This window comes from Gastrolobium bilobum, unplaced genomic scaffold, assembly GCF_033153095.1.
Source record: "Gastrolobium bilobum isolate Gb01-03AN ecotype WA unplaced genomic scaffold, APGP_CSIRO_Gbil_v1 utg12345, whole genome shotgun sequence".
In the NCBI taxonomy this organism is placed as follows: domain Eukaryota; kingdom Viridiplantae; phylum Streptophyta; class Magnoliopsida; order Fabales; family Fabaceae; genus Gastrolobium; species Gastrolobium bilobum.
The window spans coordinates 271,617-285,507 of record NW_026898413.1 but is presented as its reverse complement, the minus strand read 5'-3'; the positions used below and the strand labels follow the sequence as shown (position 1 = coordinate 285,507).

General features: G+C 33.2%; 1 protein-coding gene across 1 annotated transcript; it reads left to right on the top strand.

The window, feature by feature from the left end:
- The first annotated feature begins 1,173 nt into the window (after positions 1-1,173).
- Positions 1,174-8,665, top strand: LOC133316014 (1-acyl-sn-glycerol-3-phosphate acyltransferase 2). The gene is made up of 12 exons (XM_061517704.1): positions 1,174-1,311; positions 1,486-1,569; positions 2,149-2,271; positions 3,652-3,691; positions 3,862-3,935; positions 4,267-4,326; positions 4,711-4,788; positions 4,988-5,146; positions 6,352-6,477; positions 7,432-7,524; positions 7,651-7,740; positions 7,849-8,665. Exons 2-12 carry the CDS (start codon positions 1,489-1,491, stop codon positions 8,089-8,091), a joined length of 1,167 nt encoding a protein of 388 aa, XP_061373688.1. The 5' UTR covers positions 1,174-1,311; positions 1,486-1,488; the 3' UTR covers positions 8,092-8,665.
- Positions 8,666-13,891: the final 5,226 nt, after the last annotated feature.

Sequence of the window (13,891 nt, the reverse complement as noted above, 5' to 3'; positions counted from 1 at the left end):
TCAGTGATTCGACTAGAGTACCAATTCGAATGACTATTTGAATCGATCATGCACTTGACTCGATTTAAACTGATTGATCCGATCGAGTCTCGGTGACCCGATGGGTTAAACGAAATCTGATTAATATTTTTTTTGTTATTCAAACAAAAGAAGGGAAAAAAAGTCTTAAGCAAGCAGGACCTGCATCATGACTTGGAAATTGAAGGAAAACCCTAAAAACAATTTGATTTTTCAACTTAAAAAATAAAAAAGAAACAAAGCTCTGGTTGAGACTATGTATAATAGCCAACTTTTTATGTCTCCTCATATGTGCTTTCATCCTTTTCTTCCTATTAATATATTCTATAATTGAAAAAAACATATATTTTATGAAAATATTTGGATAATTGATATTAAATTTTTGATCATTTATACTTTTATATTTATAAAAAAATATCCATAGTACAGTAATTTTTTATTTGAATATGCTCTGTATCGACTCAAAGTACATAAAATCTTGAAGATGGTGATCTTCTTTTGTTTCACTTTTTTACTAGCTTGTTATAGTCATTAATTCACAAGATCCACTTATAACATTAATTCACAAATTTCTTATATCTCCCTGAGGGGGTTGGACTCAGGAAAGATAATAGAATGCACCAATTTTATATAATTTAGTTAATATTATTCTTTTATTTTTATGCATTCCATTACCTTTATAAGAATTTGATTAAAAAATCATAAATTACGCAAACCGTTAAGATAAAAAATACAACGCTGTCATTTTCTATTGCATATAGAGATAACATTATTCTTCTACTTATAGCATTTATTACCGTTCACTTTCTTCATATTATTATAAGTAATATATTTATATATTTTTTTAATATGTAAATATTATATCCGATTGAACTCGATTAAATCAATGACCCAGTACCTCAACTGAGTCGATGATCGCTCTTAAGTTTAAAACACTTGGAAAAAATTATATTAAATTTTTTTTTTTTTTTTGAAAAAAATACTAAATATGGAATGGGCTCTGTATGTATATGTATTCAAATTTTTTTTTTTTTTGGTAAATGTATATGTATTCATTAAATAAATAGTTAATTAGAATGTTTACATTTTTTTTTTGATAACAGAATGTTTACATTTTATTAGTGAACGCAGGTGAAGCCGTGAAGGAAGATTAAGCAGTTGGTAAAAATTGGTGGTAAGTGGCTAACCTGCAACTCACACGCCACGGCAGAGAGCGTGTGTGGTTCCGTTTGCATTTCGAGTCCTCGGAAAATCCAAAACGGAAACGACGTTTAACGCCCATTCTCTGTTACTGTAAATTCGATTCAACACTCTTCCATTTCCAAATGAAATCTCAATCATTATATTTATAAATCATTTTCATCTTTTTTAAATCAAATCATTCGTTCATTTTCGTTCCCTTCTCTCTTTCTCTCTCTCTCTCTCTCTCTCTCTCTCTCTCTCTGCGTCTGTGTGTGCTGTGAGAAGGGTATGGCTATTGCAGTAGCAGCTGTGGTGGTCCCATTGGGCTTGCTCTTCTTCGCTTCAGGCCTCGTTGTTAATCTCATTCAGGTAACCACTTTACCCTTTCTCTTTTTAGTCGATTTCTATTTTCGATTTCTCTTTTCCCTTTTTTTTTATTATTATTATCTATTTCTCTTGACTTTGCGCTGTTTATTTTGGTATGATTGCTTAATACTTGATAACTGCTTTGGTAATTTAGCTATTGACGCTGGGAGTAGCATTTATTTGGGGCTGAACCTTATATCTTGGCTTATTTTGTTAATGTTCAGAGGAGGGAACATTTGATGATGCATAATCTGAAAAGCTTTAGTAGTTCATAGGAAAGGGACCTGAGTCGTATTTGCCTCGAGTATCTGGGAACTGTTTAATCGTTTATAGCATTAACTCATCGTATAACATAGAAGGAGTTTTGTACTTGTGTACTACTGAACAAGTTTGGAGAGTTATTTCCAAAGTTTTGTTAATTTGTTTATCATTAATGCAATTTGAGAGCGCAAAAAGATAAGTTTTATATGTTTTTTCTTTTGTTTCATGAAATGTGAAGCAAACAGTAAAAAATAAAAATAATTAGACAGGTCTTTAATTACTTCAATTAAATTAGATTAACCTCTTGATTTCTTGTCTCAGGCAATATGCTATGTCGTTGTAAGGCCACTGTCGAAGAATTTGTACAGACGGATCAACCGTGTAGTTGCGGAACTGTTGTGGCTGGAACTTGTGTGGCTTATTGATTGGTGGGCAGGGGTTAAGGTGTTTAACCACTTCCAAGTTCTCTATGCAATTTTATTTTATTTTTTCAGTGGGCTGGGGCATTTGTTGTCTTCAAATTTAGTTAATTGTTCACCAGTGCATATTTTGTTTTACGCTTTGCTTGCTCTATGTGGTATTCTAAAAGATATCGAATTGGATCTGTATATTATTCTTAAAATGCATTTCTTCGTTACAAACCTGTAATAATTAAGTAACCTTTGGACCTGATAATCTCTACCTTCTCCTTGGAAGGGTGGTGTGGTAAGATTGGATGGGCACTTTGGCTACCTTGTGCGTGTGTGACTTACAAGGAGCAATACTTTGTGAGCTTTAGTTTATGTTGTATAATCAGGCCCAAACAGTGAAGGTTGTTCACTGGGAAATAAACCTACTTCCATTGTTTCCAGTACTACAACTGAACCAAATGTCAAAATTGATTTTTGACTTGAATAATGTGGACTTCCAACTGATTAAAGCTACTCTAGCTGGTATAAGGTATAAAATCTTTTATACAAGGAATGTTATTGAGCAAAGGGAACTCAATTGCTTATTTCCATGATTCCTCTGGCAGCAATGGCCAGAAATAGAAATTATGGAGCTTTGGTTATTGGCTATTTCTTATGTTGCTCATGGGCTTGGGATTGTTGGTATAAGATGTTTAGTTCATTCAATCATTAGCAGTTTTGGACTTAAAAGTTGAGGGAAGATACTTTAGCGACTTGCTACACGTATAGCACTGTAATTCATGTGGTTGGAGAGGATTATGAGGATTTGTTGTCATCCTTATTCTAATTCTTATCTTTTCTCAACTTTCTTGATAAAGCTTGTTTCCCTTTCAACCAACATAGCTTAAAAAAAGAAAAGAAACCCCAAACAAGGTAGAGATTTAGAGAGAGACCTGATGTTACTACTCACAGAGTCACAAGGCATGATTCAATTTAGCTCATAGATTCTCATTCTTCTCTCTTTTTAAATAAAGCTTCTTTTTTATTTATTTTTGTCAAATGAAAGCTTTGCTTTCTTAGGTTTGTCTTAATTGAAGGAGATACTGCCCTTCGCTAATTGTGTATCACCAGAGCAATTGGAAAGATTAGGCAATTGGACTATTCTTCAGGGAGCTCCTTTTGAAATCAGTTCCTTTTAAAGGATTATAATTGTTTAGGCGGGTGGTTGATTGTAGCCCTGAGACATGGAACTCAAGGAAATCATATTCTTTTGATATCTTTTCTCTTCTGTTGTTTAATACTTTCAAGAAACCTGATGTTATCAAAGAAAGAAAACTGATTATTTGAAAGGCATAATTTATGAACTGTAATTTAATAGTTTATTCTGTTGCATTTGGAATAATCAAATCTTTCATTTGGAATTTTCTGGCTCCAGGTCCAAGTATTCATGGATCGTGAAAACTTTCATTTGATGGGTAAGTCTTTTGCTAACCAATGCATTTAGCTTTAGGTACTTTTATCCCCTTTTCGTTCTGTCTTCTTGTGTTGTGCATGTTTGCTTGTCTTCTGGAAAGCAAAAGGGGCAATTTCTGGGGACAACATTTACCTGCATATAAGTCATCTGCTTTTGTTTTTGATTTTTCAGGTAAAGAACATGCACTTGTAATATGCAATCACAGAAGTGATATTGATTGGCTTGTTGGGTGGATTTTAGCTCAGGTGATTGTCTTGTTTGGTATGACCTTTTCCACATCTTCAATGCAAGAAAATTAACACGAATTCACATGTGTATACAGTCTATTAGCTCAAGTAGCTTATTTCATTAAAAGTATGAATTGTTTGATATTATCATACTAGTAGTAAAGGACACATAGTTAAGGCATAAGGCTTACTTATGTGTGTGCTATTGTATATTAAAATATGTTATTCTTTGATTTACTTCCTCACCCTACCCTCGCGAGTCAGGGTTTAATGGGGAGTATTTTTAGCGAATTTATTTTATTTGATTTGTGCTTCAACTGCTGATTGGTTATTTAACATTGTTCAACAGCGTTCAGGTTGCCTCGGCAGTGCTCTAGCTGTGATGAAGAAATCATCAAAGTTTCTGCCGGTATATGCTTCATCGTGACTTTTACTTTTGAAATGAAAAGATAGAATGATTCTTTTTATCCAGTTATTAGGAAGAAATCACTGAAATTGCACCCTGTACTTTAGAGGATCTTAATTCTTGGAAACAATGACACCTAATTCTCGTTTAGATGTTCCACTTTGTCTCAACGCTATGATTTTCCCTTTATATTATTTTGAGTCCAATGAACTACTGGGTGCAATTTGTCTGCTTGGAGGATACAAAAGCTCCTGGTTTTTTACCAGCTATGAATAATTTTAGCTCATACTTATGATGAGTAGAACATTAGAAGTATGGTTTTCGGCTTATAATGTCTCTATTATTTACTATCAATATTGGGATATATGCTAAGTTCTACATATGCAGGTCATTGGCTGGTCAATGTGGTTTTCTGAGTATCTTTTTCTGGAGAGAAGCTGGGCTAAGGATGAAAGCACATTAAAGGTATGAGTTAGTAAAGTATAATTAGTTTATACGCTTTATGCTCATAAGACATGAGATACATGTTCATGCTTGTCATATTGATTGCTTCTTACTTATTCAGCATTATATAAAATGACCATAATTTTTCTCTCTCTTGGTGCATGAGCTGTTTGATTACATTTGGGAATCTCATTTGAATGTTTCGTTATCATATCTGCAGTCAGGCCTCCAGCGACTGAGTGATTTTCCTCTTCCCTTTTGGTTGGCTCTCTTTGTAGAAGGAACACGCTTTACACAGGCCAAACTATCAGCTGCTCAGGATTATGCCACCTCGGCTGGATTGCCTGTTCCTAGAAACGTTTTGATTCCTAGAACTAAGGTGAAATATAAATATTTGCTTTTCTTTTTTATTTGTCTTGTTCCTTCACTTGCTTATCCTTCCACAGATTGGAAGCTATGCTGCATGAATCTGGTCTAGCTGTCAGGCTTAACTATTCTATGTTAGCATCTATACACTTGCAAATCTTAGCAGGATTCTCGATGAAGTTACTATTGCACTGCTTGTAATTAGGTTGATATCACTAATTCACTATAGCTTGCTAGGGTAGCCAAAGGGTTAATTCAGACTGGTAATATTGTGGAAAAGGCTTTTGTATACCATGTGCTAGGTTCATATGGACAGTTAATTGATTCATGAAATGTTTTGAGGACTATAAAGAAATTGACCTAGAGATTTAGTCAAACACAAGTTATTTAAATTACACAGATAATAGATTTTGATGTTTGTGTGTCCTGCATTACTTTGAGTGAAAAATCATAAATTCCTGTTTTTTCTGGATCGATCAATGCTAAACTTGAATTGTAATAAGCCTAACTACATGTTAATGTTATTGGATCATAATTGGTTTAAGGCTCTACATTGGAGCAGTTTCTGATAGTTAGTTACAAAAGCCTTGGTCAAAACGGGGATGCTAAAATTTTGTGGCAATGTGCATTTTCTGCAATCCTTTGGTGTATTTGGTTGGAGCAGCATGCTTGCATCTTTAAGGGTGTCTTTATTCCCCTAAACTTGTAGGGGACAGGATTGTGTTTATGGTCTTCAAGCTTTTCTTTGGTGTTCTTCCTCTGGTTTAAAGAGAGTTGCCATTTTTAATATGCATAGCAATTGGGCAGCTTTGCTGCATTCCTATGTTTTTACTTGTCCAATGTATGTGGTTTTTTCTGTATTGAAAGATATCATATCGTCTCCTTCGCTGTACTTTCCACTTTTCTCTATTAAAATTTATTTTTCTATATAAAAAATTGATTTGATACTACTAAGTATGGTTTGGAAATGATTTTAAATTCTCCTGCCATTTTTAATATGCATAGCAACCCCTATTAAATTATAACTTATATTGACTTGATCTCTATATGTTACTTTCTTACCTTGGCCTACTTCTTTGTTCTTCCAAGTTTACATGGTTAACACATTCAATCTGACTTATTGGACCATAATAGGCTGCATGCTAGCCATTATATTTGGTCCTATTGTTCTTTTCTGTGGCTTGCTCTGAGATATTTACTCAATTTTTTTGCTTTCAGGGGTTTGTTTCTGCAGTATGTAATATGCGCTCCTTTGTTCCTGCCATTTATGATGTAACAGTGGCTATCCCTAAGAGTTCACCGTCTCCTACAATGCTAAGACTCTTCAAGGGGCAACCTTCAGTGGTAAGCAAATCAAAATCAAGATTTAGAAATTACTACATCTGAAGTACCCCTCAATTTTTTTTCTGCCCATATTATGTACAGAAGTGTCATTGAATGTTAGTGTTATTTTGACCTATTTTTTTATATATCAGACACAACAGTTGTGGTTTTCCTAGTGTTGAATTTTTTTATTTTATTTTTTCTGTTAACAATTTGTATGTTTGTGATTTGATTGACTTTTTCTTGCTGAAACTGTCAATAACTCAATCCTTTTGCTTTCGGAAGTTTATTGTGTTACATTATTCTCCGACTAAGTAATTCATGGTTAGAGAATGAAACTGCAGAAAATAACCCTTATGGGATTAGAAATAGGAATTAGATGGGATGAAAGGTGTGAGTTCCCTGTTCAGTGTGTGTCTCAATATGTGCACATTATTCTGTACAAGTTAATTTACCTGATTATGCAATGGTATTAATACTAGGGCACTTATCTAACTGCTTTGGGCAAATGGAAGCTATGAAAAAAGCAGGCCAAGACAAGCCAAGGGTTCAGGGAAAATAAGAAGAATTTGGAAAAGGCTTTTTGTTCTTGTTTTCTATGTTAAGCGACAGTATTTTTAGGGACTTTGGAGGGGAGCACTGTCACTGTTTGAGGAAAAATAAGAAGAAATATGACTTAACACTCTGCATATGTTTGAAGATCACTAGTGCTTTTAAAGATCCATAGTTTTCTATTTATCTACTTAGGGGCTGAAAGATTTTACGGGGCTCTTTTATGCTGTCTGGCCTGTGGAATATTTGAGGGTCGCTATTTTGTTGATATTGAAGGGATTGGATGGCTCTATTATGTTTAGTCTTTGCTTTAATTTGTTTGGCTTCATCAAGAGGATTCCTAATTTTCCTTCCGAGTGTTACGTATTTTCTTTATAAAATGTCTTGTTTAATTAACAATTTACTTGATTTTTACCACCACAGGTACAAGTTCATATCAAGCGGCATTTGATGAATGAATTGCCAGAAACAGAAGAAGCTGTTGCTCAATGGTGCCGAGATTTATTTGTGGCCAAGGTGCGTGCGGATTGAATTTGCGCTGTATATTTATTTGCGTTGTATATTTTCTCTGTATATTCTTGTGCTTTGATTGTTTAATAGTATCGCTCATTTTCTTTCCCTTTTAACCCCTGGGTATGCCAGGATGCATTGTTAGACAAACATATAGCCGAGAAGGATACTTTTGGTGGTCAAGAGCTGCAGGATACTGGTCGACCATTGAAGTCTCTTCTGGTGAGATACTTTCTGAATATGTCTAACCCTTTAACATTCTTATTTATCAGTTTTCCTTTTACTGTACCCTCGTTGCCTAATGATCCATCAATTTCATGCTGGGAGCAGGTAGTTATATCTTGGTCTTGTCTGGTTGTTGCGGGGTTTGTAAAGTTCCTACGATGGTCTTCACTGCTATCGTCCTGGAAGGGTGTTGCATTTTCAACTTTTGGTTTGGCAGTTGTGACTGGCCTCATGCACATCTTGATTCAATTCTCACAGTCAGAGCGTTCAACCCCGGCCAAGGTTGGCCCAGCAAAGCCAAAGAACAAGGGGGAACAAGTGGAGGCTATGAATGACAAACAACAGTAAGATTTCATATTTGTTGCCCAAACCCAAATCTTCAATACACACATAGCAACTTCTTCTACAATCCTATTTTGGTAAACAAAAAGTTGCATTTATGTGTGTTTAGTGACCCACGTAATACTCATTTTTCTTTCAAAATCTACCCCATGGTATGTATTCAATTCTTCTATGTAGTATTATGTATGCTCATCGATTCATTGTTCTCAAATTAATTAGGATAACTATGTGTCGACAATTCAGGATGTTCTAGAAAAATCCTGCCCCATCTCTTATTTTTCTTTTGCACTTCCTATATTCCCCTACTTGACACTTACTACTGGCTTATGATCACCTACACGGGTGGCTATTGTCCAATGAACAGAGTTTGTCTAGTTTTGCCATGGTAACCAGGTGCCTTGCCTTGTGGCTGGAACTGGAAATGTGTCGTTACCGATACGTTCCCTCAGCTCTAGACCTCTACGGTTCCTGATATTCCTGGCAAAGTTTTAGAACTTGGAGCAAAACTATAATTTTTGTTTTTTAATGTATATTACTATTTCTGATGTATATGCGAGTTTTGGTAACGTGTGCCTTAAGGTTGACGAATTAAAATTTTGTAAATTCAAAAGCATTTAATAATTTTTTAAAGTAATTAACATAAGTATTAACTGTTATTTTTAATATGTGCTTTGAGTGTGTGTGTGTGTGTGTATGTATATTAATATATATATATATATATATATATATATATATATATATATATATATAGAGAGAGAGAGAGAGAGAGAGAGAGAGAGAGAGGTGTTTGTAATTGGATGTAATTTTATGAAATGAACAACTGCTTTGATTATTTTTTACCCCTATAACTAGGGAATAAAAAAATACAAATTGATGAGATGTACCATCATCATCATTTTTTTATAAATTATAATATATAATGATTGCATAGCTCAATTTCTTGAGGGGACAAGTTAAGTGAAATCAAAACTGTGAGAACTAAATTACTCAAATGAAAATTATGGTGGCAATTTAGGAGGATTATCCGAGTGATTCGCTACTAAATAATAAATTGCATCTGCCCAGTTTCTTCTCTTGCCTCTTCAGTGTTGCTTAGTGAAAGTTGGTTCTAGGCCCATATAAGATTGAACCAAAGGCCCTCTAACCAACCATGGTCCAACACATTCTTATAAATGTCAAAATCAACGTAAGTAAATGAATACATTATACGGCTTTATGTGCATGTTATATCTGCCAGAGTATTTAGATGACACAACACAAAGCGACAACGTCTCAATTATGATATCAGAATGGGTTAGTAGTTTGTGGTCAGTCGAAAGCTCAATGCTACTGCATGAAAATGACATCATTTTTTGGACTTTTCGGAGGTTTAATGATGACTGAAAATCGAAGCTGTTCTTTTATCCTCCCCCCCCTCCAGTACTCTTTCACGATAACTACAGTTTTGTCAGATTTTTTCGGTAACAAAATCTATATGCAGCCCATTGTGATTGGAAATTTGAATTTTTTTTAACATATGTATATGTCAGTTGATTTTATAAAGTCTTATCATGGGGTGGAACGGAAACTATAATTAAGAAAGACTAATGTGGCTTTCATAGTCAACTTGACCAAACATCTCAGTTAAGTGTTAATTCCTTTCATGCATGAATGCGGAAAAGTAATGATATTGAGAGGCGAATAGCGCAGAGCTTGATGTTCAATTCAATCAGGCCACTGTGTATTCGGTTTCTTTAATTGTGATGTTACATACACGAACAGGATGGGATACATGCCATGATAGATTTTAGCTCTTTCTCTCATCATGAACAGTGGTTTCAATTAAACCTAGAGATAGAGAGAGAAAATTATGTCACGAGTTTGTACGAACAGTGACTCTGGATATCATCATGCTTCAATTTAAATGCCATCTCTCTTCCAAGATTTAGTGTCACCAACTGTCCTAATTTAGACCCACTAGACTGTACATTAGTACTATTATATAGCTTCCTTTGTTCCTTTGTTTATTTTTTCATTCAACATGTGTTACACCCTCATATTTCTCACACATAGTTTATGTCATGCTAAATGTCAATATGATTAATAATACCAGTTAAAGTCAGATGAATATACTATCGAAAATTCTTGGAGAAGGTTAGAGACTATCATCACTATAACTGAATAGAGCATTTTATGCAGAATGAAATCATTTAAGGAGCAATAATATCTTTTTTTTTTTTTTTTGGTATCCTAGGAGCAATAATATCTTATTACTCGATACTTTACTTCTTATAACTGCATATCGTTCTGTTCCTTTGGATTGTGAAAATTCTAGTATCCATATTATTTTAGCGACTAGAACTTTCTCTTTGTATATTAAGAAATTATTATATATTATAACTTAATTATAACATATCTATACAAATTAATCTCCAACTATTGAGTTAAAGAGTTTTTTGTATTTTTTAATGGGTTATATTTATCTCATTTTGCATGAGAGAAATAAATTTTCTACACACACAAAAGAGAGGTGTGTCACATCTCTTTTTTTTTTCTCTCTTCTTACCTATGTGTCTCATTTATAATTTTGTTTCTATAGCATGAAATAATTATTTTTCTACAAGATAAGAAAACTATTACCTTTTTTTAAGCTAGTTAGATTCTTAAATTTCTTAGAAATAGCTAATAGGAATATTTCTCTAGTCAACCTATTTCCTACGGGATCACTGGAACTTAGAAGAATAGGGAGAAATTAAGAAACTAAGTTTTTTTTTTTTTTTTTTTTAAGTATGGAGTCCTATATATTCTTCATGATGATTATCGGGATTAGCAATTGCAGGGTAGAGATATTTGGAAGTTTTCAGAAGACATGGGCATGGAAACAAAAATGATGTTTAGTTAATTACCGATTCTCGTTTTACAATGCAAACTTACTCGAGCTGTCTTGGAAATATAAAAAAATTAAATAAGCATGGGATCTCTAGTCAACACAAATACTCCTTTTTTGCTAAAATTGTTTGATTGTGTCCCCTTTTACCTGCACAAATTTCAGTTCTATCTTTTGTTACATGTATTCAAACCACGCTAGAGTGTCTAACTCATTTCAAACATATCCAAAATAATATTAAAAATATTTGCTTTGTTTTTCCTTGAATGACAAACCTATGCATATAGAGCTTCCCCCACTCCATGTTCTCCTGTACGAAATTGTGCTTACATGATGTATTCACTTAAAATACTGCTACATGTTTTCACATTTCAAAAAGAATTTTCAAGTGCCCAACTTAACTTTCTAGTGCTTTGAACTTCGTGAAGCTATCTTCTCATTTCAGTGAGATCGAGAAAAATAAAAGTGAGTTTTATTTGTTTGTTTCAAATAATATTTGAGATGGGTATAAAGGAGGGGAGGTAAAGGTGAAGAGAGCATGGGAATTTTTTTGAATATATTGGATGTACCTATTTGGGTATATATATATATTTTAAATGGAGAAATTATTTTTTCATTTATATCCTTATTTTTCTTTATTTTTTTCATTAAATCCCTTTTATTTTTCATTAAATAAAGATGTACCTGTATCTTATATACCAAAGATTTTCTAGAGTAATTATTATAACTGGAAGGAGGCACTATTTATGCTACAGAGCTACTTCTGTGAAGATAGTACAATTCATAACGATATTCCGATTGTCTATTAGATTGTCTATTAATGAATTAATAGACAATCGGAATAAGAAGGTGACAAGTACTTTCCTTTGGTTAAGAATAAGTATTCTACATACGTAAAATTAATAACATGCTCTGAGTTATCAATGGTGGACTGGTGGTGTTAATCATCAGTACAGTGCAGCATAATTAATGAGCTATAACTTTAGTACTCTTTGCTTTATTTTGATTTATGTTCTTAGAATGAATTATTTAAGTAACTACTTTAAGAATTTTTTTCCAACATAATGTTAGTTAATTTTTTTTTCTTGATTCCAGCTTGCGGGTTCTTGATTGAACAAAAAGAAGATTTCATGCTCATTTATGGTCAATTTCTATTTATACATGCCTATGGAGTTTGTGTAATGTGTAAAGTAAATCTTAAAATATTATCAATGTCTAGTTAAATTAACATGTTACTATGACATTTCATATGTGTATATATGGTGTACAGTGGTTTAGTGAAATGAAATGACTAAACAATTATAAAACTAAAAGTTTCTTTTGTAATTACAAAATTTTGTTCTACACGATATATATGTATATTATGATTAAGAAAGAGTTTCCTCATTTAACAAGGCAAGAAGCAGTTGAATACCATTTAATATTTTAATTATGGAGTAAGAGTGTCGTACCTTTTTTTTTGTTTTGGTAGAAGAGTGTCGTAGTTAAAAACATGGGTCATTCAACTATAATCTTTTATTGTTCCACCATGTTTTGCACATATCCTTCCATATATATTTTGAATAATTTATTCAGAGAACAAAAGTATCGTACGATGGCGTTGAAAATATAAGTCATATATCCAACTATAATCTTTATGTGTTCATGATGTTTTGTACCCGGTTTTCAAAAAGTCCTTCATAATTTCTTTTCATCAGTCAGCGCATAAGGCTGAATCTGAATGTGAACAGTAGTGTCATTTCTTAGAAGGTAAATTATATTTTGAATAAATACTCTTTTTAGTCGTAGCAAATTTCACGATGCCTGCTTTAGTTCCTAGCAAATAAAAAAGATATTTGTGGTCCTTAAAAAATTCAAAATATACCCATTTAGTTGAAATCGTGATCCCTCACAAATTCAAAAAAAAAATCCATATTAGTCTCTTAAAAGGACTAAAATGGGTCTATTTTGAATTTCTTAGGGACCACGAATAACCTTTTTATTTGCTAGGAACTAAAACAGGTATCGTAAAATTTGCTAAGGATCGAAAAGTATATTTACTCTTATATTTTAAAACTTTTTCTCTAGATTAATTTAGTATATATTAAGGTTTTTCTTTATATCTTATTTTCAAACTGTTTGAAATATACTAAAATTATTAATAACTTAGTTAAAATTAACAATGGAGAGATCATCAACAGAGTATAAAGCTTTTTCTAATGTTTTTGTTTACTATATGATCAAATTTTTTAAAGTATGTTTTAGATATTAAATCTACTCAATAAGAGTTGGCACATTTGTTCAAACCTTTCATCCATGGTAGACACATTAAACTCAGAAACCAATAATGTCAGCACAACATGTCCCTAGCTACAATCAAACGGTCATTCTCTTTCACATACACCCGCAAGCTGCGGGTGGGGTGGGAAGTGAGAGCCAATGGTAGCAATCTTTGCATCAAATTTTTAAGTAATTTAAATCTTGGATGTAGATTGTCTTTGTAAAATGGTACATATAACTGATTCTACCCTGCTTTTTGTTTGGACCTTCTTCTCCTATAGCTTCCTCTTGGATGCTATTCTTTGGACCACTGTACACTGGCCAACACATTCTTTGGCTCCTTTTGCCATCGGAGGGGTCAACTAGCTAGTGAACAGCATGCATGCATTAAATGCCTCTCAACATTTAGACTTAAACTTACACTGCAGGTTGGTCTGCTTGTACTCTCCTACACAGGACTTACAACAAACATATGCAGACTAAATAACTTAGATATACTTGTACAAAGAGTTGTATTGTAAAGAGACATTGACCATACTGTCCTTTTTTTTAATATAATATATTTGAATGTTATGGAATCAAAAATTTCTTTTAAACTGTTACAGTATCATAGTCGCTGAGGTAATCAGTTACTATGAACGGGACATGTGTCACTTTCGTAGTGACTGGAACACCAAAGTA

Bases quoted from the DNA above. Each gene is read 5' to 3' on its own strand.
- LOC133316014 (XM_061517704.1), top strand. From the start codon at position 1,489: ATGGCTATTGCAGTAGCAGCTGTGGTGGTCCCATTGGGCTTGCTCTTC. The intron at 6,478-7,431 runs GTAAGCAAATCA...TTACCACCACAG, and splicing joins TCAAGGGGCAACCTTCAGTG to GTACAAGTTCATATCAAGCG. The intron at 7,525-7,650 runs GTGCGTGCGGAT...TGGGTATGCCAG, and splicing joins GAGATTTATTTGTGGCCAAG to GATGCATTGTTAGACAAACA.